Here is a 25653-nt window from a genome sequence, read left to right on the forward strand (position 1 = left end):
CAGGGACCTTTACATTCCAGAAGTCTCTCTCTTTATTAACAAAAGGTACCTACATATTTCATACTGTCCCCTCTCTGCATTGTAGGCGGATCTCTGTATACGCCACACTATCCCTCTCCATGCATTTCAGATAGATCCCTATATTACAGACAGTTTGCTCTCTCCACCACATACTGCATCCTGTCTGGACTCCCCAGATTTCAGACTGTGCCAATTATATTCCTTCTGCAACAGTATTCCAGATCGCCTCAATAGTATTCCAGACTACCCCTCCCCTCGACAGTCCAGGCACTCCCACATATTCCAGACATTTATATTCCAGACACCCCTGTATTACTCATGTCCTCCCGACAATCCAGGCCCCTTCATGATATTCCAGTCCTCACCATTTCCAGACTCCCTCCTACATCCAGACCCCTACATATTCCAACTCGTACCCCATATTCCAAAGATTACTCTTTCCAGATCCACCCCTATAATCCAGACTCCCCCAATATTTCAACCGTCCCTAAACTCCACATCTCCCCTTATACCCGAATCCACTATATTTCAGTTACGACCTATGTTCAGTCCCCCTTACATTCCAGATGTCCTCTACATTTCAGTTCTGCCTACTAAGAGTCCAGTCCGTACCTATAATCCAGATGCCCCCTACATTTCAGTCCCTCCCTGTATTCCACATCCACCCTACATTCTCATCCCCCATATTCCAGTCCCCACAATTATATTCCAACTCCCCACTTTATACTAGATCCCCTCTCTATTCCTGTCTTACTATGTTCCAGTGCTTCCTTATATTCAATCCCCTATATTCCAGTACTTCTCTATATCCCAGATGGCCCTACATTCCAGTCCCCAATGTTTCAGTCCTTGTCAAATTCCAGATCCACCCTATATTCTCAACGCCAATATACCCGTACCTACACCTTTATTCCAGTCCTTCCTTAAATCCCCACTCTATTCCAGTTCCTACTATGTTCCAGTACTTCTCTATATTCAGTCCCCAATATTCCAGAACCTCTCTGGACTCCAGATCCCCCCCATATTTCAGTAAACCCCTAGATCCCAGATCCATCCTATACTCTAATCCTGCTATATTCCAGTTTCCCCAATTACTTTTCAAATCCCTACTTTATTCCAGCCCCTCTCTGTATTTCAGATTAAACCTACATTCTAGTCCCCCTATACTTCAGATCCTCTCTCATATTTCAGTTATTTCAGTTCCTTCAAGTTACTCCCTATGTTCAGTACCACCTACCATCCAAATCCCCCTCCCCTTTATTTCCAGTCCTCTTCTATTCCTGCACTCCCATTTTCCAGATTCCTTTCTATTCCAAACCACTACATTCCATGGTCCCACCACCCCCATATTCCAGTCCTCCCTTTATCCCAGTAGCTCTCTCTCTTAGGATCAGGTGTGGAGCTGCAAGAACACAGCAGGCACGGCAGCATCAGACGACCAGGAATTCCCGATGTTTCGGGTGTGGACCCTCCTTCAGAAATCTCCTCTCTATTCCTATTCCCACCGCGCCCCCATTCCAGGTCCGCCCTATATCTACAATACTACAGACTTATTTCTCACTCACTGCCAAGGCGTTCCCACCGATGACGTCACCGCAGGTCGCCCGCTTTGGGGTCGAAGGTCATGAATGGGCAGCGCCAAATGATCCCTGCACCCAACAGTAGCTTTAATCTGACACTCACAGAAAGAGGTGTTTCTTCACACTTCACACGATACGGAATCGCAGATGATTTTCGCGGCAAGTGGGAATGGTTGTCACGGTTTAGAGCAATGATTTCCGGCTGTGGAAAAGGCCCCCGGGCAGTGTAGTTTCCGCTGACGTTGCGCTCTGGAAGATGGCGTCTTCGGCCAAACGGCGGCAGCTGGATCCGGCAGTAGAGGAGTCTAGGGGAAGTGGAACGGAGGAAGAGTCTGGGGACAGTAGTGAAGAGTCGGAGCCGGAAATACACCAAGTGAGAAAAATAACGGTCGACCCAACCGTCACCGCCCGCGAGACGGGTTTAGAACCCGAGCGCGCGCAGCCACTGGGGAGGTGGGGAGCACAGAGAGCGGGAGAGACTAGAGGATACAGGAGGTGAATTAGGCCATTCAGTCCATCAAATCTTCTCCAACATGGCCGATGTCTTTCTCAATCCCATCCTCTTGCCTTCTGTTCTCCCCATCGCCATCTCCGCCTCAAGAGGTAGCAAGAACTGCAGATGTTGGCGTCAGCGAAAATACAGCGTGGAGCTGGAGGAATACAGCAGGCCAGGCAGCATCAGAGGAACAACTTTCCGGCTGCCCTGGCTCCCTGTGTTCTTCCAGCTCCACAGTATTATCCCCACAATAACCCTTCATCCCCCTTACTAATCAACAACCTATCTGTTTCTTTTCAAGAGTGAGAGAGACTCAGGACGGAAGAGAAATGGATATGGACACAAGTGGAAAAAGTCAGGGTAGATAAGATGGAGTAGTGGAGATTGGGTGTGTTGAGGGAAATGGGAAATGGGAAAGGGTAGTGGGGCAGAGGAGAGGGTAAAATTGTATCAGAGATAATGGGAACTGCAGATGCTGGAGAATTCGAGATAACAGAGTGTGGAGCTGGATGAACACAGCAGGCCAAGCAGCATCTCAGGAGCACAACAGCTGACGTTTTGGGCCAAGGCCCTTCTTCAGAAAAGGGGGAGGGGGAGGCAGATTGAAGAAGGATAGAGGAGAAGATAGGTGGAGAGGAGACAGACAAGTTAGAAGGGCAGGGATGGAGCCTGTAGAGGTGTGTGCAGGTGGGGAGGTAGGGAATGGATAGGTCAATCTGGGGAGGACGGATAGGCCAAGGGGGTGGGGTGAGGTTAATAGGTAGGAAATAGAGGTGCGGCTTGAGGTGGGAGGAGGGCATAGGTGAGAGGAAGAACTGGTTAGGGAGGCTGGGATGAGCTGGGCTGGTTTTGGGATGCAGTGGGGGGGGGGAAGAAGGGAGATTTTCAATCTTGTGAAATCCACATTGATACCATTGGGCTGCAGGGTTTCCAAGCGGAATATGAGTTGCTGTTCCTGCAACCGTCGGGTGGCGTCGTTGTGGCACTGCAGGAGGCCCCGTATGGACATGTCGTCTGAGGAATGGGAGGGGGAGTTGAAATGGTTCACGACTGGGCGGTGCAGTTGTTTATTGTGGACCGAGCGTAGGTGTTCTGCAAAGCGGTCCCCATGCCTTCACTTGGTTTCCCTGATGTAGAGGAGGCCACAACAGGTACAGCGGATGCAGTATACCACATCGGCAGATGTGCAGGTGAACAACTGCTTGATGTGGAAGCCCGCCTTGGGCGTGGGATGGGGGTGAGGGAGGTGATGTGTGGGCAAGTGTAGCACTTCCTGGGGTTGCAGGGGATAGTGCCGGGCGTGGTAGGGTTGGAGGGGTGTCTGGAGCAGACAAGGGAGTCACGGAGAGAGTGGTCTCTCCGGAAAGCAGACAAGGGTGGGGATGGAAAAATGTCTTGGTGTTGGGGTCAGATTGTAGATGGTGGAAGTGTTGGAGGGTGATGCGTTGGATCCGGAGGTTGATCGGGTGGTATCTGAGGACGAGGGGGATTCTCTTTTGGTGGTTATTGCAGGGACGGGATGTGAGGGATGAGTTGCGGTGAATGCAGGAGGCATGGTCGAGGATATTCTCGAACACTGCGGGGGAAGTTGTGATCCTTGAAGGATGAGTTATGTCTGGGATGTACGGGAGTGGAATGCCTCATCCTGGGAGCAGATGTGGCGGAGGTGATGGAATTGGGAATAGGGGATGGAATTTTAGCAGGAAGGTGGGTGGGAGGAGGTGTATTCCAGGTAGCTGTGGGAGTCGGTGGCCTTGAAATGGATATCGGTTTCTAGATGGTTGCCTGAGATGAAGACAGAGAGGTCCAGCAAGGTGAGGGATGTGTTTGGAGATGGTCCAGGTGAACTTCAAGGACCGCGACTTCCCCTCCGCAGTGGTCAAGAATGCTCTCGACCGTGTCTCCCGCATTTCCCGCAACTCATCTGTGATTCCCTTGTCTGCTCCACACTCCCCTCCAACCCCACCACACCTGGCACTTTCCCCTGCAACTGCGGGAAGTGCTACACTTGCCCACACACCACCTCCCTCAACCCCATCCCATGCTCCAAGAAGACCTTCCACATCAAGCAGATGTTCACCTGCACATCTGCCGATGTGGTATACTGCATTTGCTGTACCTGTTGTGGCCACCTCTACATCAGGTAAACTAAGTGGAGGCTTGGGGACTGCTTTGCAGAACACCTATACTTGGTCTGCAATAAACAACAGCACCTCCCAGTCACGAACCATTTCAACTACCCCCCCCTTTCATTCCTCAGACAACATGTCCATCCTGGGCCTCCTACAGTGCCACAACAATGCCACCCGAAGGTTGCAGGAACAGCAACTCGTATTCCGCCTGGGAACCCTGTAACCCAATTGTGTCAATGTGGATTTCACAAGCTTCAGAATCTCTCCACCCTCCCCCCTCACCACCACTGCATCCCAAAACTAGCCCAGCTCGTCCCCACCTCCCTAACCTGTTAGACCATAAGGCCATAAGACATAGGAGTGGAAGTGAGGCCATTCAGCCCATCAAGTCCACTCCGCCATTTAAATCATGGCTGATGGGCATTTCAACACCACTTCCCTGCACTACCCCCCGTAGCCCTTGATTCCTTTTGAGATCAAGAATTTGTCGATCTCTGCCTTGAAGGCATCCAACGCCCCTGCCTCCACTGCACTCTGCGGCAATGAATTCCACAAGCCCACCACTCTCTGGCTGAAGAAATGTCGTCTCATTTCAGTTTTAAATTTACCCCCTCTAATTTTAAGGCTATGCCCACGGGTCCTAGTCTCCCTGCCTAACGGAAACAACTTCCTAGCGTCCACCCCTTCTAAACCATACATTATCTTGTAAGTTTCTATTAGATCTCCCCTCAACCTTCTAAACTCTAATGAGTACAATCCCAGGATCCTTAGCCGTTCATCATACGTTAAACCTACCATTCCAGGGATCATCGCTGTGAATCTCCGCTGGACACCCTCCAGGGCTAATATGTTCTTCCTGAGGTGTGTGGCCCAAAATTGGACACAGTATTCTAAATGGGGCCTAACTAGAGCCTTACAAAGCCTCAGAAGCACATCGCTGCTTTTATATTCCAACCCTCTTGAGATAAACAACAACATTACATTCACTTTCTTAATTACGGACTCTACCTGCAAGTTAACCTTTAGAGAATCCTGGACCAACACTCCCAGATCCCTTTTGCACTTCTGATCTGCGAATTTTCTCACCGTTTAAATTGCCTGTATTTTTTTTTTCCAAAGTGCAAAACCCCACATTTACTCACATTGAATTTCATCAGCCATTTCCTGGACCACTCTCCTAAACTGTCTAAGTCTTTCTGCAGCTTCCCCACCTCCTCAGTACTACCTGCCCGTCCACCTATCTTCGTATCATCAGCAAACTTCGCCAGAATGCCCCCAGTCCCTTCATCCAGATCATTAATATACAAGGTGAACAGCTGTGGCCCCAACACTGAACCCTGCGCGACACCACTCGTCACCGATTGCCGTTCCGAAAAAGACCCTTTTATCCCAACTCTCTGCCTTCTGTCAGACAGCCAATCCTCAATCCAAGCCAGTAGCTCACCTTGAACACCATGGGCCCTCACCTTGCTCAGCAGCCTCCCGTGAGGCACTGTATCAAAGGCCTTTTGGAAGTCTAGATAGATAACATCTACTGGGTTTCCCTGGTCTAACATACTTGTTACCTCTTCAAAGAATTCTCACAGGTTTGTCAGGCATGACCTCCCCTTACTAAAACCATGCTGACATGTTTTAATCTGACCCTGCACTTCCAGGAATTTAGAAATCTCATCCTTGACAATGAATTCTAGAATTTTACCAACTATTGAGGTTAAGCTAATCGGCCTATAATTTTCCATCTTTTGCCTTGATCCTTTCTTAAACAAGGGAGTTACAACAGTAGTTTTCCAATCATCTGGGACTTTCCCTGACTCCAGTGATTTTTGAAAGATCACGACCAAAGCCTCCGCTATTTCCTCAGCCACGTCCCTCAGAACTCTGGGATGCAGCCCATTGGGGCCAGGAGATTTATCAATTTTTAGCTTTTCTAGCACTTTCTCGTTTGTAATGCCTACCATACTCAACTCTGCCCCCTGGCTCTCCCTAATTGTTGGCATACTACTCATGTCTTCCACTGTGAAGACTGATGCGAAGTATTTATTAAGTTCTTCAGCTATTTCCTTATCTCCCATCACTAGCCTTCCTGCATCAATTTGGAGCGGGCCAATATCTACTTTTGCCTCTTGTTTGTTTCTTATGTATTGAAAGAAGCTTTTACTATCATTTCTAATATTACTAGCTAGCTTACCTTCATATTTGATCTTCTCCTTCCTTATTGCTCTCTTTGTTATCCTCTGTCTGTTTTTGTAGCTTTCCCAACCTTCTGATTTCCCAGTGCTCTTGGCCACTTTATAGGCTGTCTCTTTTTCTTTGACATATCTCCTGACTTCCTTTGTCAGCCATGGCTGTCTAAGCCCACCCCGGATAATCTTTCTTTTCTTTGGGATGAACCTCTGTACTGTGTCCTCAATTACACCCAGAAATTCCTGCCATTGTTGGTCTACTGCCTTCCTTGCTAGGCTCTGCTTCTAGTCGATTTTCATCAATTCCTCTCTCATGCCCCTGTAATTACCTTTATTTAACTGTAACACCATTACATCCGATTTTGCCTTCTCTCTTTCACACTGCAGATTGAACTCTACCATATTATGATCGCTGCCTCCGAAGTGTTCCCTTACTTTAAGGTCTTTTATAAAGTCTGGCTCATTACATAGCAGTAAGTCCAGAATAGCCTGCTCCCTTGTGGGCTCCATCACAAGCTGTTCCCAAAAGCCATCCTGCAAACATACCATGCATTCTCTTTCTTTGGATCCACCAGCAGCATTATTCACCCAATCCACCTGCATATTGAAGTCCCCCATGATCACCGTGACCTTGCCTTTCTGACATGCCCTATTTATTTCTCGGTGCATCTTGCGACCCTTGTCCTGATCACTGTTAGGAGGTCTATACATAACTCCCATTATAGTTTTTTTTTGCTTTTGTGGTTCTCAATTCCACCCACACAGACTCCACATATACTGACCCTCTGTCATTCAGTGCCATAGATTTAATTCCATTCTTAACTAACAATGCAACCCCACCCCCTCTGCCCACCTCCCTGTCTTTTCGATATGTTGTGAATCCTTGGATGTTTAACTGCCAGTCCTGAGCTCCCTGCAACCTTGTGTCTGTGATGCCTATCACATCATAATCATTCAAGAGGATTTGTGCTGTTAATTCATCTACTTTGTTGTGAATACCGAGAGCATTTAGATAAAGTGTCTTAATGCTAGCTTTCTTATCATTATTAGAGAGGTTGGAAATCCCAAAGTGTCTTAAGCTATCCTTCCTTTTTGCTGTATTCCTAGTCTGCCTCGAGCTTAAATCCACCTGTACGCATGCTATCCTGTTGCTTATCTTTTCACTTAACTCCATACTCCCTCTCTCTTTCACTTTCCTTTCCCCCCGACTCACTAGTTTAAAGTCCTACTGACCACCCTATTTATCCTTTTCGCTAGAATGTTCTTCCTCTCACTTATGCCCTCCTCCCACTTCAAGCTGCAACTCCATTTCCTACCTACTAACTTCATCCCGCCCCCTTGACCTGTCCGTCCTCCCCGGACTGACCTATCCCATCCCTACCTCCCCACTCTCTAAACTCACCTCTAGAGGCTTCATTCCCGCCCCTTTAACCTGTCTGTCTCCTCTCCACCTATCTTCTCCTCTATCCATCTTCGATCTGCCTCCCCCTCTCTCCCTATTTATTTCAAAACCCTCTCCCCCTCCCCCTTTTCTGATGAAGGATCTAGGCCTGAAACGGCAGCTTTTGTGCTCCTAAGATGCTGCTTGGCCTGCTGTGTTCATCCAGCTTCACACTTTATTATCTCGGAGGAGCAGATAGTTGCGCAGTGGGCAAAAGTTGGAGGATGATAAGAAAGGGAAGAAGTTGGAGGGAAGGGGACAAGAAATTGGCGGAAGGGTTGAAGGGGAGGGGACAAGGAAGGTGAGAGAGCCCAATTGATTTGGACCACCTCCGCCTTAATCACTCAATTCACCATCTCTGTGTTGCAAAATACACTGCAGCCATTCACCAAGGTTCCTTCTCAACTTCCCAAACTCATTTGCCAAATTGGTTGCATTTCCAAGTTGCTTGTGTTGAAAATATGTATTCATTCTTTTACTGTCACTATGGTAAATACTAGAGGCCCCTATGTAACCGCAGTGGTGCAAGGTGGCATCTTGCCGCCATCTTGGTAATTGCAGATGGGTTAAACGATACTGACTTTGCTGCTGGTGTCCCACCCTCTATGGTGTTAATGCCTGCATATGTTTACAAATATTTCTGTTCTGCAGGAAGTGCAAGTAGATTTTGAAGCGCATGCCATATCTGACAATGATCATAATGGAATCAAGAGACTGTTGCAACAGGTAACTTTGAAAATGTGAGATTTTTTTAGGTGTAGGTTTTGTGTGGCTAATTTAGTGCCAATTTACAACAGTTGTAATGCTGCATTTCATTGTTTTTCCTTTTGCAGTTATTTCTCAAGGCCAGTATCAACATCATTGAACTAGCTAACATCATAATTCAACAAAATCATGTTGGAAGTGTTATTCGGGTATGTCAACTGAGTTGGCTTTGTTCTTAAGTACTATCACAGAGTACCTGATCAAAACTGAGAAAGATAATAATAGCTTTTTTCCCTGCTTGATCTTCATATTTTTAAAATAGATTTTTGAGCTTGAAAATTGAGCTTAAAGTTGCAAATAAATTTGGTTTGTCATTTGGTCAAATTAGCTCATAAAAATTGCAGATTCTGATACAGAGTCTGGTTAGGCATGTTTTGATAATTCCAGATTATTCTGCAATGTTTCATGTATTTCATATGATTTAACCAACATAAACATGAGACCTATGCAAAGATGCTGTTGTATGAGCAGATGGCATTAGTATCCCTGCGATGACTTCCTTATGAAATGCAACTATTATTTGTAAACTTGTTTCAGAGTTGAGTTTGTACAGCAATTGGTACTGTTCAAGGTATGTAGTTAGCATGATTGCCTACATGTGAAAGTTATATTCTCCTCCAACATGTAGTGAAGGCAATCCTGTTACTGCTACTTATGAAATTTTATAGCTATCTTCTCAGGCCAGTTATCCAAGGAGAATAGTTTGTTGGTAATTTGAAGTAGTGCTCCTTTCACTCGGGGGTCAAAACATCACAACAAAAAATGTTGGAGTACAAAGCAAGTCAGTGATCTGAAGAAGAAAATTGGATTAATGTTTTTGCCCTGACAGTTATGTTCATAATAATGATGTTGGAATGTGCTACTGGAAGTATCTTAAAAAATTAAGATGAGAATGGTCTGGCGACATCTGTGGAGGAGAAAACAGAGTTAACGTTTTGGACTTGGTGACCCTTCCTCAGAACTCAGAACAGTTCTAGGCGGTATGGTCACCGGAACCAAAACATTAACTCTGTTTTCTCCTCCACAGATGCTGCCAGACCTGCAGAGCTTTTCCAGCAACTTTGTTTTTGTTCCTGATTTACAGCATCGGCAGTTCTTTTGGCTTTTAAGATGAGAACGGTTCTTGATTTACTAATCTGACTGCTTGATATTATTAACACACTTTGCACTGTTTGGTGCCATGTGAATCATATTCATAGTATGCTTCATATTTGATATTAGAGAAATTTGAAAGTCAGTGAAGTGTCTTGGGTTCAAAAGAGAAACTGGATGTACTTATTCTGAAGTACTCCTAGGTATTAAATGGAAATAAGACTTGTATGAATTGTTTAGCTTGAATTTATGCTTCACTGCATTGTATAGATTAATCCTTTTATATTTTAAAGCAAGCTGAGATATTGGATGGAAGTAATGAAGAAGATGACGAAGATGACATCTTTGGGTTCATCACTGCTATAAATCTGACTGAAAGAAAGGTAAATACGCCATTCTTAACTGAGTTTGTAAATTGCTTTATTTGTGTTTGAATTTACATGCAACTGATTTCTAATATAGAAATTAAGCTGGTTATTGTATGTTTTCTTCGACTGTTTTGAAAATCGTCTTTAGGACCAGTGCATTTAATAGTGATTAAATACTGCAACTAATCTCTACATTTATGTTAATATCAGTTGTTGAAATCGGAATCCTTGGCATTTTTCCCTGAAGAAGGGAAGTAGTCGGGTTCACCACCTTTTGAAGCAGGCAAACCACTCTTAAATTTTTCCAAGCATTTTTGGAAATAAGAATTATGCCAGATGGCTAGAGAGTGACAAATGTTATGTCCCTGTTCAAAATTGAAAAGGGTAGGGCAATAAATTATTGGTCATTTGGTTTCATGGTCATTCTGGGTTAACTTCTAGAATTTGTTAGTTATGACTAGAAATATGGCAGTGAGCCGCAAATATGTGAATTAGCAGGACAAGTGCACTCAGCCCCCTGAGCCTCCTTTGCTATTCAGTAATGGTTGATCTGATTACTGTACATTCCCAGCCATCCTTGAATTCTTGTGCACGAGCAAATTGAGAATAGTCAACAGATTTGTAAACACAGGTAATGCTTAAACAATGAGAATGAAGTTGATAGATATGTAAGTTTTGCCATCTAAAACATGGTGTATATATAGAAATGCTCAAGAAAGATCTAAGAAAAGGGTAAATGGATTTTATTTTAACTTACTGAATAGTGATGCTCCCTAGGAGCTGCTGCAGGAATTTTTTTGTTGTTCTCTTTTACAGATTTTAAATATGTATTTGGGAATTATCAAAATTTTGCCAAATATCAGTTGGCAAAGTGTGAGGAAGAAATTGTAATAAGATATAGTTCGGTGAAGTGACATGCATTTCTTTATTATTTATTCATAGGAGTTGGTATTGCTGTTTAGCCAGTATTTATTGTCCAACCCTAATTGCCCTGGAGAAAGTGGTGGTGAGTTGCCTTCTTGTAGTTAATGGAGCGTAGGTACACCTGCTGTGCTGTTAGAAAGGTAGTGCCAGAATCTTGATCCAGCAACAGTGAAGGAGCAGCAATATATTTCGAAGTTGGGATGGTGAGTGGAAGGGGAAATTGCAATTGATGTTCTCATTTTTTTTCGTTCTAGGTTGCAAAGTTTGTGGGTTTGGAAAATGCTGTTGGTGGAGCTTTGCTGAGTTATTGCAGTCCATCTTGTAGATGGTACACACTGCTGCAGTTGTGCGTTGGTGATGAAGGGAGTGAATACCAAATGTGTTGAATGAGGCGTTAGTAAAATAGGTTGCTTTGTCCTGGATGATGTCAAACTTCTTAAATGATTTTGGAGTTGCACCCCTCAAAGCAAGTGAAGATTAACATTCCTGCTCCTGGGTTGTGTATTGTATATGGTGAGTTGGCCTTGGAAAATCAGGAGATGAGTTACTTGCTGCAGGATTCTTAGCCTTCAATTTGCTGTTGTGGCCGCTGTATTTACATTGCTAGTCCAGTTTACTTTTCTGGTCAATGGTAATCTCAGGGTGTTGATAATCGGAGATTCAGTGATGGCAAAACCATTGAATGTTCAGGAAATGGTTGTTAGATTCTCTTTTGTTGGGGATGGTTATTGCCTGGCATTTGTGTGGCATGGATATTGACACAAAGCCCAAATGTAATCTGGCTGATATGGATGTGGACTGCTTTAATATCTTGGAGTTGCAAATAGTGTTTGCCATCATTCAGTTCTTAGTGTACTCCTTGCTGCCATACTCAGTCAAATGTTATGTTGACAAGGGCAGTTACTATCACATCACTGGAGTTCAGCCCTTTTATCCAAGTTTAGACCAAGACTGCAGTGAGGCCAGAAGTTGTGATACTAGGTATCAGTGATCAGGTCACTTCTTTTATAGCACTGTCAATGCTCCTCTCATCACTTTTCTGATCAAGGATACTGATATGGCAGTAATTGGCCAGGCCATATTTGTTTTCTATGTTCAGGACAAACGTGGCCATATTTCCATTGTCAGTAGATTAAAAATGTTTATAGTTGTGCTGGAAAGCTAGTTCTGAAGAGCAATCCTTCAGTACTGTGGCTATCAAATGTGTATCCAGTGTCTTCAACTACTTTTTAATATAATGTGGAGTGAATTGAATTGTTTTAAGATTTTACATTTGTGTTGCTGGGGACCTCTGAAGGAGGCTGAAATGGATCATCCACTTGATTAGTGGATATGCAGGATTGTGAAAGTTACAGACTTTGTTTGAAGACAACAGGTAGTAATCACCATGAGGTTTCATTTCCCATATTTGACTTGAGATATCATGAGGTCTTGAGAGCTCTTGCTTGGCTATATACCACTGTCCCATCATCTTTACTTGGTCTCTCCTGCTGTTGGGACAGGATATAGCCAGAAGTTGTGGCGATAGCGTCTGCACTGTTGTCCCTAGGCTATAATTCTGTGAACATAGTTTCAGGCTGCTGTTGCACATCTATTGAAACAGCACTCCTAATTTTGGCACAAGCTCCCAGATGATGTAGGGGAGGATTTTGTAGGGTCAACAGGGCTGTTCACAACTGTCATTTTCAGTTCCTAGATTAGTGTCACATGGTATGTCAATTTCATCATTTTGATTGGACATCATGGAAGCTTGCTACAATGGAGTGGCATTTGAGGACACTTCAGAGGATTGTTAAAAGTTAATCACTTTGCTGTGGGTCTGGAGTCACATGCAGCCCAAATGTCATAAGGAAGATTCCGTTTCCTAAAGGGCATTAGTGAAACACTTCATTGAATGTGATGTGTTAATTTTGAGAATAAGAACTGTGCATACAGCAACACTATTTGAATGGTCAGATTCTCAGTAATTAGAAGAGGAGTGATAATCATTGTGAGTCTTTTAATGACAATGCATGTTGAGTTTGATTAAAATTAATTTGCTTTTTTTAAAAATGTAATTCTCAGTTTTGAACACCAAGGCGTTGGACAGAAAAATAAGGAAGTGATGCTGATTTTTGAAATAGGTCTTAATAATCACCCATTAAAAGTTCTCCTACAATTCTGGGCCCCCTCATCAGAAACATATTAGACATTCATAGAAAAAGTACTGAGGCTTGACTGAAATGATCTGGAATTAAAACATTAAAGATGAAGATTGAAGTCGAATCCAGTGTAAGGTTTCAAAACTTTGAAAGATACTGATCAAAATTAGTGAAAGTTAGGATCTACTGTTTGACAAATATAATAAGAGACCACAGATTCAGATCATTACCTGATTTAATAAAGAGGTTTAAAAAAAATTTTAATAGTAGGCATTTCAAATATGGAATGTTTTTTCAAAAGTCACTTTAAAGGCAATGATTAAACATAATCTTAAATAGTTTTATCTTTAAGGTAGAAGTTGAACTGTATCTTAAGGCAAAGCTTTAATGCAAATTGAATCTTTGTAGTTTGATATCAAAATCTTCTAATGGGCCTAAAATGTTTGTAGTTCTTCAGTGTCTTTGGGCATGTGGTAATTTTGCTTCCTCATTTAGCTGTTTTTGACCCTGACTTTATATAAGCACCTGCTTTTGTGCTTGCGATTTTGGTTTCATACTGACTCTATGGCACAATAGATGTAAATTCCTATCATACATATTAACAAACCTGGAGTTTGTTGCAAGTCAAAAGGAAGCGGTTTTATGAAGCCCAAGGTCGTCAACAAGCAAGTTCATAAGTTAACTATTGGAAACTTAAACTGTCATTGCAATGAAGAAATAACGTGAGTGCAGGAATAAATGAACAGTTAGGCTTGAGGAAACAATGGGAAGTGGAGTGAGAATTGAGGACAATTTGGAGAAAACTGTATGAAGGAGTAAGATAGATGCACTGAATATTTCATTTATATTAATTTTCTTTATTACATCTGTGTAATTAGGTAATTTTTCCTTTTTAAATATGTTGAGATAATACACTTTTTACCAGTGTAAAGTACAACTAGCATGAGAAACCACATCTATATTTTTCTGTAATTTGGAACAATGTCATGAAATAAAAACAAAGTTCTGGAGAAAACTTAAGTTGTAAAGTGGAATCTTATTAGACTGAACATTTAACTGTTGCTCTGTTCACTGCTGCCAAACTGGAGATTCTCCAGTGTTCTTTTTTGTTTTCATTTTAGATCTCTGGCATCTATTGTGGTTTACTTTAGTTAAGAATGGCATGGTATGCTTTAAGCATCAGCTCATTAACTGAAGAGAAATTCAACGGTAGCAGGTCGATATACAGTATTCATTAGAAGCAGTTATGCAACCATATAGAAAGATATTATAATTAAAAGTGCATCTAATCAAATTGATTTAAGTTCATTTGTGGGTAGGATTTACTTGAGCTTGCATGAGTTGGGTAAGTTTTTGAATTTAAATAAATAAAAAGCAAAAATAAATAATATTTCTCTTCATACAGATTTCCTTAATAGTTTTCAAAATAAACTTGTTTTTCCTTCAATTTGACAGTGACAATAAAATTTTCAAACCACTAGATATTGAATAATAGCTGCTTTGCTGTTATAGCCTGTTTCAGTAGCATCAATGATATATTTGTGAGCTTATCTGAAAAGTGTGTACTTTTTTTGCTACTTTTTTATATCATTGTGAATTAATTTTATGTTGAGGCACAGTGTAAATCAGTATGGCTAACTGATTTATTTCTGTGATCTTTTAGGGAATGGAGCCTGTTGAGCAGATTAAAGAATTGGTTCTGAGCCAGTGCGAGACTCACCACCAGGGTACAGCTGAGCAGCTGGACAAAATACTAAATGACAACAGCAAGCCAGTGAGCTTTCTCATCAGTGAACGCTTCATCAATGTGCCACCACAGATCTCTCTGCCCTTACACAAACAACTCCAGTAAGTACCTCATGCTGAGCTATTGTTGTTATAAAAGGCTTGTTTGTGAATAATCCAAGGTCAGGGTGGGGTTGTTGGCAGAAACATGTTGAGTTTCTAATCCAGTGACACAAATTAGTACAATAAAGTTGGTTAAAAGTTCCACTTAAACAAGATGAAGCCCTCATTAACTGACAAAGTATTAGTTCATATTTGGAGTAAACGGTCAAAAAAATTGTTGCTCACTGCATACACTTGTAATCATACTTGCTAGTATATTATGCATTCCATAAAAGGCTGTAGGCAGATACGACCAGTGTGGACAGCTTAAATCTACAGTTTGAACTTGCATTAATGAAAAATACTCTTTCGAAGGCCTTTTCGACAAGTAGAACGGGGGTTGGTCTTAGAACCCTATAAGCAATCATGGCTGACCTGTAGCCTAATTCAATATACCCACCATTGTCTCATGCCTCTCGTAGATTCTTTTTAACCAAAGTCTGAACTGATTTTAAAATTGGTATCCCCTTGGGAGTGTGGAAGGCACTTGCCCAGGAATACAGTCCATGAGAAGAATCTGTGCAGGGAATGTTTTAATGTAGGGAGATTGTTGCACAGTAGCTGTCACACTGTTCTGATTTCCCGACCCTGTGCCAGAGACACATCAGAAGAATTTATAGGTTAATAATGAACCTGTTTATTATGGATGCATCTTCCTTTACCATCAGTTCATGGGCTGACACTTGAATCATGGTTTACTGGCTCAGAGCCATTGATGTTACCCACTAAGCCACGACACCACAAGCAGTGGAAAATAGTTTTTCTTCATCTAACTTATCTGTTGCCCTTAATGTCTTTTAAAACTATGATGACATCATATTTTAACCATCTAAATTTTAGGGAATACAGCCCGGGTTTGTGTAGTCTTTTCCCTTAATTGAATGTTATCCATTTAATTCTGTTCAAAGCCAGTATCTCCTTAAAGTCTGCTTAAGGATTCTTGTGGCCCAGTCATACCCTCCCAACCTCTGCACCGGGAGACTGAGATTCAAGTCCCAGAGGGCACTTAACAACGTCTCTGCACAAGCTGATCAGACAATATCTATCCTTAGTGTGTTGCCCAGAACTGTTCAAGGTATTGGAGGTGTGGTCGGTCTCTCTGGATTTTCAAAAGCCCAAAAACCTATTAGCTAACGTTACTGCTGTTGAGTTGATCGAAGGCTGAAGATGAAGGAGAACATAATTTTTTGAACCATAATGGAGTTGATTGTTGTTTATCTGCACGGTAACGCTAATTACTTGGCAAACTGAAGCATAATCCTTCTACTTTAACATACTGCCGACATGGAATTTTTCATATTTTGATTTCAATACTATTTTGAATATATTTAGGACTGAATTGATGGATGCCCGCAAGACCAATAAATCTTGTGGCAAGAGTCATTATTACCTTATGATCAGCAAGACCTGTATGGAAGCGGGAAAAAAAAAAGTGCCACAACAAAAGGGCAAAGTGAAAGAAGAATTAAGGTTTATAAATGCAGAAGAGGAATTCTTTTATGAGGTGAGTTTCTTCCACCCTCATCCCCAAAAAAATATACAGCAAACTTTTTATTAACTGCCACCTATGTGTCCACCAGCAGTGGGCCAGTTGATCAATAGGTTCACATAGTCAATGTAAAAACAGACACTAAATCATAGAAATGTAATGCAGAGATATATATATATGACTGTTAAACTTTACTTACAGAGTAAATCACTTAAATAATGTAACTTTGCCTTAAATAAAACTTAACTCAGCGAGCCATTTCACTTGCACCCTCCACTGACTACTCAGACATCGCTGAGATTGTGATCATATAGTAAAATTCTGGTATGTCAGATATCTAACTTCTTGCCAGTTTATTGAGAATACTGGTTATTAAAATGCTGGTCAAAACAGATTGCTGTATTTGGTATGATATCAATTATAACTTGATCCAATTCCTTGCCAAGCTTATCAAAGTAGTTGTATTGCAGAGGTTTTTGTTTAAATGAAGTCTGCTAATAAAGGAAAAGTATTGTGATGTGTCTGCTATGGTTTAAACTTAAATGTATCACTTTTATTTTATTGAATGTTGTATCTTTTAATATGACTTCCCTTTTCTAATTATCTGCTTTCATTTTAGCAATCTGTTATAACATACAGCTACTCTGTGCAAGAAGAGAGTGACAGCTCTCTCTCTGGACGCTGGTCTTTTGATGACGTACCTATGAAACCTCTTCGAACAGTTATGCTAATTCCTGCTGACCGAATAAATGCAATTATGAACAAACTTGAAGAATACTTAACAATATAATGAACTGAAACTACAGAAGTTATCCACTTTAGACAAAATGTTTCAAGTTGTAAATATGTGGTTACTTTATCCCATTAATTTGGTATTTTAGTGAAAAGATAAATCTTTTGAAATAGAAATAAAAAACAATTTCTTGGTTTATTCTCTTTTATTTAGACAAATGAGTATTAAAATTTTTAAAGTAATACATTTGACCTAAAATTTAACCAGAGTAAAATCCATTAAGTTAGCTTTAAAGAGTATTAAAGCCTTGAGAGTTCCTGGAGATGTTTTATGTGATGTTTTTCCACAAAATATAAACATAAGCTTTGGCCCTTTATTTTTCTATTGAAGTTTTTTTTGCCCAATCTAGTAATTGTGCAATTTAGTCCATCATTGAATGATACATCTGTCTTCATTCTGGTGGCTAAGATCTTCTTGCTTGTTTTCTTTGTTGGCTACATGCTGCTCGTCCCCATCTGACAGTTTTGAGAAGTGATCAATGATTTCCTGTAGGAGTTCCTTACTCTCACTAGGTGGTAGGTTGGTGAAGTAATACTGAGGAGCCAGCTGTACAAACCTATGGGAGAAACAAAGAATGTCAGATTAAGAACCTGTTGTAACATAAGCCTGCTGTTTTGTTGATGTGTTTTCAAAACTGCATTTTTGCATCAAATGTTGAACAAAGATCCAAAAACACAGCCTAGCCAGCTGTATTTTGACATCTTCAGTTGCTGAAAAACTCAGCTATTCTCATTATATTGCTCAGTCAAAAAGAGAACCTTTAACATCAGAACCATATTGCCATCAGAATCAAGGCTCACTGTAGACTGTAGCTTCAAGGCTGACCAAAAATCATTTGGAACATTACTGAAGGTCTTCCTGAGAGTCCAGCTGGTTATCATCCAGAACATCTACAAAGCTTCAGATTGTAATGATGTAAATTAACTCATGAATGTATTGGGAAAATAATTGGTGCGGAGTCATACAAAATGAGAATGTCCCTGTCAGATTCAGTTTCGAATGAGATTTTAAGTTTTTAAGCACCTATTAGGAAACCATGGGTAGGTGTTTAGTTTTCTCATCTCTCTCATTTTTAAATGCAATTTTATATTAATTTAACAGTTTCATTTGCTAGATGTGCCAGGTTTTTTTTGTTGTCCATACCTGCTAATGTCTTAGATTGCTTTTATTACTACATACCATGTCTGATTTAAGCTTATCCAAGGTAGAATGTATGCTGTGCAGCTAAATTACCAGTGACAGAAAACAGGAAGTGAGGGGAAAATAAGTTATAAAGTTATAAACAGTCACAATTAGTACTCTAATTCAGTTTTCCTCTTCTTCTAACATTAAGCATTGTATGAGGAAAGAAAAGGGTAAAGCAGAGTTTGGGTAGGATATTGAAGAATATTTGGAGGATGTAGAGAGAGACATAACAGATATGTGCTGAAATGTTCAGCTGATAAAACTACTCCAAGGGTGTTTATGAAAAGAGACTTGAAATCTGTCCACAGATGCTGCCAGACTTGCAGAGTTTTTGGAAACCTGGTTGGCATGGACAAGTTTGGCTGAAGGGACGGTTTCTTATCTATATGACTGTCATTTTGACAGGAAATGGTTAGAGGCAAGGTGCTTGAATGTGGATTGTTAATTAACTGATAAAGGAAAACTCCAACTTTTAAGAGTGGAAGCAGATTTTGCTATAATTGAAAAATAAGGATTAAATGTTTAAAAACAAAATCAAAATTTACCAATAATATTTCTCAATTATTGCTCAAAATGACATTCCATCAGGAGAGAAACTTTTTTGTTCCAAGGTAATCATGCGTTTTGAGATTGAGGGAATATTTATAAACCATACTAGTTTCTCTGATTTTGTATCTTTTCAAACCCTTGATAGTAATTTTGCCATTTGATTGTGCAGATTAACTGACATTTGTAGGCAACAGGAATTTAAGGTATTCAATTGTTAACCATGTTTTATTATCAAGATTTTTAAATCGTCCTTCGTTTGGACTCTGAAAGAATTTAATGAAGGTACACTTACATTTTAGGTGATACATCTGAAACGATTCTGATGCAGTTGTTCTCAGATATTGTAAATTCATGGAACAAAACCCATTCTGGTTTTAATTTTGTGGAAGAGTAGCTTGAGAAAGGGTGCAGCTGTGCTACATGTTTATGGGTTAGCATGACATAGTTTCCCAATCCATCAACGTCTCGAGCTGTCTGGAAATAGGAATGTTATATTGATCTAATGAAAGCTTGTATGGGTGCAAACTATAACTAAAATTCCATGCACTATCAGTATGTGATGTACAAGTAACAGTAAAGCAAGTCTATAGTTTTGCCCTGGGACGATTCTTGCATCAATTGTCATGGTAAACTGGCATCTCAAAGTTGAGGAATATTCAAAGCCACTTGATGAGTGAAGAATTTGGCTACTTATTGATTGGACTTTTATTAAAAAAAAATGATGAGTCATATCATAACACATTAAGCAGAACAACACATTGCAAGAGTCTAGAGAAATAGAAATATTTCTATTGTCCTTGATCATTTGAGGACATTGCAACTCTTCACAATGCTGTCTTGTACTTTTACACACAGTCCCACTTCAGAAGTCAGAATAAGTTTCAAAACAATGGTGAAAGATATTTTTAAAAGTCTTTACCTGCATGAAATAACCAGATAACAAAGCTCTTTTCACATTCAGTGAATTTTTGTGTGTACCAAAAGCAAGTTTTGAAATGGGTAACTCAATGCGTTGCATAATGTCCAGTAGGTCAGCTCGGATAGCATCTGCTGACCTCAGAGCAGAGCAGTTCAAGAAATTGTCATAGCACCACTTTTCATCTTCACAGACTGCACAAGAGTAAAATGAAATTAACTGCAACAGCCGGATTTTTTTTGTGTTTTTAAAACATTATAACAGAAGATGGATAGGAGTAAAATCAAAGTTTTTTTATCAGTTTCAAAATAAGTACTTGCTTATCAAAACTATAGAAAGTTTCATGCAAGAAAAATTTTCAACAGCTAACAAAGATCCCCCTCAACAGTGTTCCTCCAATTTTAAAGTTTACTTACATTGGTTTGATGACAATAGCTTGTTCTGTTTGTATGCATGGTAAACATTTATAAGGGTAAAGTGATCACCCTCTGGATGCAAAAATTTCCTTCGACAAGTGCATGCAATTTCCTCTGAACCAGGAGGTGGATCCAAGAAACAAAAGGGAGCTGTACAAGGAGAAAGTGCAGGAAACAATTATAACAGTAACTTTTAGGTGTAATTTATCATTCATGATTCTACTGAAATCTATTGGAAGCTTTGTGTACATTTGAGAAAGTACTCAAATATTCAAAACTTAAAGTATGTTCAATGAACATTTGTACATGAAAATCTAGCAGACATTTGAAATGTCAAATGAAAGCAGATGTTGTAAACGAATACTAATCAATACAAATTCTTGAACATTTTAAGGAAGAATTGAGTTTTTAAGGCTGAGAGTTATGTCAGTGTACATCGTAAAACAAAACCTGAATGTAATGGCTATGAATATGCCAGAAAAGTACAAAAATGTAATTAATTGCCCAAGTACCTGTTACCATGGCAGCTATTGTTAACATTTCTTGCACACAGTCAAATTCACAGGATGCAACAAGAGCTTTTGCCATTTGGGGATCCAGTGGGAACTCTGACATAATGATTCCAATTTCTGACAAATTTCCATCGTCGTCCAGGGCTGCTAGGTAATCAAGGTCTTCTAATGCCTGCATCAAGGCTTCAGGGGCTGGTGGAAAAGGCAATATAATTGTTCATTATGTAATGACTAATTTGTTTTAAATTTTTTTACAGTGTAGAATGTTTTATGAGAAAATTTACATTCCCAAACCTAGACCCATGATATCTAAATACGTTATTTAAAGTGCAGCTTCCTTTAACCTAATTGCTGAGGGCAGGGGGAGATCTGAGAAAATAGGTTGACCAACATACATTAGGCAATGCGTGCATCTCGTCTTTTATTTCCAAAAAAAAATTCATTTTCTACAACTGCTCAGAATTCTAGTAATTTGTTTCTTCTCTGAAACAATCTTTGCAATTACTAGATAAATTAGGTTATTTAGTGCAGTTGTGTTGGAAAACAATTTTTTTGGCAACTTGTTTGTATTCAGTAGCCAAAGTACAGCTGATTGTGTATAATTTATGAACCGACACAAATGTTTCTAATTTCTGCTGCATTTAACAATCTGAAAGATTTGGCAATATGTCATAATTGGAGTATACAGTACATGCTCAGTCATCCTTGACAGAGCAAACCAGTAGATTCCTAATAATGGCTTTAGTACTGCGCTGTCAGTTAGGGTACAGATAACAGCATGTGGATTTTCATAAAAGGCAACCTTTTAAATAATCCAGAACAGACACTAAACCCAAACTGTTTAAATCAAGAAACAGTGCTTTTATAGACTTAAATGTACTGCATATAATTTTAGTTTTGAAACTTGCAACTGTTCAAAATTTCTGATTTTAGGCATTGTGTCATGTTTTGACAATGTGGAAAGAGACAAAGGATTTGTTCAATACAAACAAAGTTGTATTGTGGAAATGGAATTCATAAAAATTGCAGAGAAAGCTAAATGCAGCCATCAGAAGTAAAATACAATGCAAACACTGTGACATTGTGTTGTGAGATTACAGTAGAATGCTATACATGCAGCTGAAATATGCTTTGTGTATCAATCACCATTTTATGTTTAAAGTTTTTTATGCAAAGATTATCTTTGCATATAAAAATCAGGATTTAGATAAATTACTGCAAAATATTGGTATTGTTTAAAAAGTGTTGAAACGATAAATTTGTTGGGATTTATGGATTACTTAAACTTTAGCTGCAGAAATTAAGTTGAGGTTTCAGAAAGATTGCATAACTCATTAGAACTTGAGAACATTAAGGCAAATTTTGATAGTTTAAACAAGTTGACATCTGATATTCACTTCAGAACTGGATCATTTCACTGATTAGATGCATATTTTACCTGTAATATTACCTGGCTTATCAATAAAGTCACACTGCCCCATGTCTGCTATATCCATTCTTTTCAGGAATAAAACCATGCGAGTAAGATTGGATTCCAGTACACAAGGTGGTGAAAGCTCTGTCATCTCTTTGTTCAGAAACTCTTCGGTGTATAATCGGAAACACTTGCCTTAAGAAGCCGATTAGAATAGCTCAGTTATACAAGTTAAAGTTTATTTTTATGCAAAATGAAGGCTACAATAACAGTTATTATAAAACTTAAGGCAAAAGCAATGTTTGTTTGATGATGTATAGAAAATTCCAACCTTCAAATTTCTTTATGCTTATTTCTTCGCACCAAAGAATGAGAATGTTATCCTGACTTGTTCAATAAGAGATTTTCTTTTACATTTTTTTATATCCACCCCAATATTGCTGGAAATTAATTTTACCTCACCCCAAATGATTTCACTGGTGTTACAGCAAAAAGAGTAGGGGATTTTAGTTGTGAAGGGTAGCACGTTGGTGTAGGCTTGGAGGGACGAAGGGCCTGTTCCTGTGCTGTAATTTTCTTGGTTATTTTGTTTCTTTTGAGTACAAAGAACAAACAGTGCCGCCATCAAACACTCCAAGTCTTTCTCAAGAAGCTTTAGAGTAAAAATCCCTTTCATTCAACTACAACGTAAGGGTATCATCTGCTCTTTTATTAAACTACTTTCAGTAGGTAGAGTTTCTAGCATTAGTTTGATTTAAGTATACCATCTCCTCTAAAACGCTATCAAATGATTACAGAGATGTTACCCAATCTAGCTGTGCCCCCGATGTGTGTCCGCATCTCGGCCTGTATTTTGCTGATGGGTCGCATCACTAAAGAATCTGCTCGTATTCTTGGATTGTAAACCTACGATTAAACAGCGAACAAAATTACAGTCAATAAATAAAAATGAAGAAAGACTAAAAGTGAGGAAGACAGCGAGGCAGAATTGTTTGGGCAGCTGGATATCCAACGTGAACAAAGCTACTTTAAATAAAGCTATTGAGAAATTCACACAAGTAGAAGATCTCCTAATATGCAGTACACATACACACTCTTTCCCTAGCAACATATTCAGCATGCCATGACTCAGGAAATTAAGGTTCCTGTCGGATAAAACCCAAGTATTTGGGACTTGAGGGGCTGCTGGAGTTTAATCAGCTGAAACCGTTCAGTTTTTCAGCATATGTCTATCAGCTGCCCATGACTTATTACCCTGAACTACTTCACTTGTTTCCAAGGTACTGTTTTAACAAGAGTTGAGTAGTAAGAACATTTCCAAAAATTGCTTAAGATTTCTAAAAACCACCATTAACACTTGACATAGTTTGTAAGCCATTTGTTTATCTACTTGTAGACCAGTAAACTGACAAATAACTAATTTATATAAAAAACGTTCTTAGGATTCCAGTGGTGGATGTGTAACATAGTACAATTCATTAGTCTTGATACACAAAAATGTCCCTTTTCAAAAAAAATTTCCAGACAACAATAGCATCATTTTCAAACTGTGGGACTTGAACCTTTTTCAGTGAGTTGCAAGGGTTGACACACCTAGAAAATGAGTTTTTGGTGATAGCCAATCCAGATTTTCAAACAGGGGGATATATGTCAATTAAATAAAACTTTACAAGAAAATGAATTTTGAACATCCTTCTCTTTATGTTTCTCATCAGAATTCCAAAAGTATTTGTTCATTATTTTCAGTCTGACTCTCCAAAGTTGCTCACTCACACAAGGGTTCCTGCTACAGCAGTCTTGCGCTGGATGGAAATCCTGTCACTTCTTCATTCCATACATTTATGCCACCCCAAAAAATTTGAATAATTTCAATCATAGTTTTTTTTTGAATACTCATATATAAATTCTGAAGAGAAGGTCTTGTGGAACAGTATGTATTGTCTCTGCCTGTGAGCAAGAGGCTCTGGTAACAGGCAATATGAACTAAAGGGAATGATCCCAAAGGGTGTGCAGGAGCAAAGGAACGTGGAGGGATATATATTTAAAATAGCAGGACAGATTGAGAGACCACACTTAATAAACCATAGAGTATTTTAATGTTATGGTCAAAGGAGTTCTGACTTTACAGTCTACTACGATGATGCATATTTTAAAAAAAGTTAATGTGACTGACTCAGCATAAAAGAGCAAAAAAAAGTTACAAGTCACCTGACTACACAGCTGCAAATATTAATGGATTCCAGAGAGTCATGTCTGGACATGTATAGGTTCTTGAAATAGCAGGTGCTTGGGTGCAAGAAATCAAGTATCAGGGAGAAACAGCAGACAGGAGGAAGAACTTAAAAGTGATTCAGCATAATTGACTTCTTCCTTTGTACATCCCAGTATTCCTTAAGTCTAACATACCATCATTTTTTTAAACCAATGAACTACATATAAAAAAGACCTCTGAACATCGACTATGTAGAACTCCAAGTAGAAAGCTTTGAGAACTACCCTTGGGACAGTTTTAACCAAAGAAAAAAGGTTAACAGAAACCAACTACTATCCTATTGAAGGAAAATCAGTCAGTGCGAAAGTCTGAAAAGCATAGAACTAATGAAGAACAAGGAATCTTCTCTCCTTCCCAAATTCTGGTGGTCCATCTACAATAAACCACCAACTATCCAACGTCAGCAGCCCTTAAAACTGCTGGATCTGATTTAATGAGCTAACCTCTTTGTTTCAGCACAAATGCCTCAAAAAAGGGTCCTAACCATACACTACACAGACATACTAGAATTTTCTTCATGCAAGTAATCTTCAACCTGAATTGCACTTGTTTTTAATTTTGGTACCTGTAATTTTGTAATAAATCTATTTCTTTATACCTGGAGAAACTTTAGGAATAGCTTGTAGCAAACTAACCCTTAAATCGTTTAAACAAAGTTTTACTGCCGGTCCGTCTTAACTTGGATCATTACAAATTAAGAAACGAGCCACAAAAGCTACATTAATCTACAGTTCACTGCTTACATATTGGACATTGAGTATAAGACCAAGAAGGTTATAGCTGACTTGTATAATAGGATTCTAGTTCAGCCTCAGTTGGGGTGTCACATCCAGCTCTGAGGGTTGCACTTTGGAAGGTTATGACAACATTGGAGAGTGATTTCACAAAGGATTCCTAAAAATAGTTCCATAGATGAGGAGCTTTTGTTAAGAAGACAGATTGGAAAAGTTAGTCTCTTATTCCTCAGAGAAATGAAGATCAAAATGATTGGGCTGGGAAGTGTGAACAGAGAGAAACTTCTCCCTTGGGACCGAGAGGACGCAGACTTAAATTAGTTGGCTAAAGCAGCAAAAACAA

General features: G+C 39.8%; 3 protein-coding genes across 8 annotated transcripts in view; 1 reads left to right on the forward strand and 2 right to left on the reverse strand.

The window, feature by feature from the left end:
• uros (uroporphyrinogen III synthase) overlaps positions 1 to 1810 on the reverse strand; it is a 33708-nt gene extending 31898 nt beyond the window's left edge. For all 3 annotated transcript variants that reach the window (XM_059653090.1, XM_059653087.1, XM_059653086.1), the window contains exon 1: positions 1587 to 1810. The gene's annotated coding sequence lies outside the window, so the exon portion shown is untranslated. The remainder of the gene's footprint in view (positions 1 to 1586) is intronic.
• Positions 1630 to 17450, forward strand: bccip (BRCA2 and CDKN1A interacting protein). Of its 2 annotated transcripts, XM_048550843.1 has the most exons (7): positions 1631 to 1974; positions 8505 to 8579; positions 8687 to 8767; positions 10004 to 10093; positions 14807 to 14991; positions 16363 to 16534; positions 17139 to 17450. In XM_048550843.1, the coding sequence occupies exons 1-7, from the start codon at positions 1858 to 1860 to the stop codon at positions 17307 to 17309; spliced, it is 891 nt and encodes a 296-aa protein (XP_048406800.1). In that variant the 5' UTR covers positions 1631 to 1857; the 3' UTR covers positions 17310 to 17450. The 2 variants fall into 2 exon arrangements, with proteins under 2 accessions (XP_048406802.1, XP_048406800.1); XM_048550845.1 differs by lacking the exon at positions 8687 to 8767 and having other exon boundaries at positions 1630 to 1974.
• A 60-nt stretch (positions 17451 to 17510) lies between these two features.
• The window catches only part of LOC125461738 (putative pre-mRNA-splicing factor ATP-dependent RNA helicase DHX32), a 32787-nt gene continuing 24644 nt past the window's right edge, over positions 17511 to 25653 (reverse strand). The window contains exons 5-11 of one of the 3 annotated variants that reach the window (XM_048550841.2): positions 23111 to 23210; positions 22341 to 22499; positions 20891 to 21082; positions 20379 to 20528; positions 19966 to 20156; positions 19339 to 19520; positions 17511 to 17868 (exon numbers count right to left, since the gene is read on the reverse strand). In XM_048550841.2, coding sequence (XP_048406798.2) covers positions 17682 to 17868; positions 19339 to 19520; positions 19966 to 20156; positions 20379 to 20528; positions 20891 to 21082; positions 22341 to 22499; positions 23111 to 23210 — 1161 coding nt within the window. In that variant the 3' untranslated portion in view covers positions 17511 to 17681. Of the gene's footprint in view, positions 17869 to 19338; positions 19521 to 19965; positions 20157 to 20378; positions 20529 to 20890; positions 21083 to 22328; positions 22500 to 23110; positions 23211 to 25653 lie in introns of all 3 variants that reach the window. The other 2 variants (XM_048550840.2, XM_048550842.2) reach the window with 2 other exon arrangements.

The sequence above is a fragment of the Stegostoma tigrinum genome, chromosome 20 (assembly GCF_030684315.1).
Source record: "Stegostoma tigrinum isolate sSteTig4 chromosome 20, sSteTig4.hap1, whole genome shotgun sequence".
Lineage (NCBI taxonomy): Eukaryota > Metazoa > Chordata > Chondrichthyes > Orectolobiformes > Stegostomatidae > Stegostoma > Stegostoma tigrinum.

Excerpts from the sequence above, each read along its gene's own strand:
- bccip (XM_048550843.1), top strand. The coding sequence starts at position 1,858 with ATGGCGTCTTCGGCCAAACGGCGGCAGCTGGATCCGGCAGTAGAGGAG. Across the intron at positions 8,580-8,686 it reads TCAAGAGACTGTTGCAACAG|TTATTTCTCAAGGCCAGTAT; the intron begins GTAACTTTGAAA and ends TTCCTTTTGCAG. Across the intron at positions 16,535-17,138 it reads AAGAGGAATTCTTTTATGAG|CAATCTGTTATAACATACAG; the intron begins GTGAGTTTCTTC and ends CTTTCATTTTAG.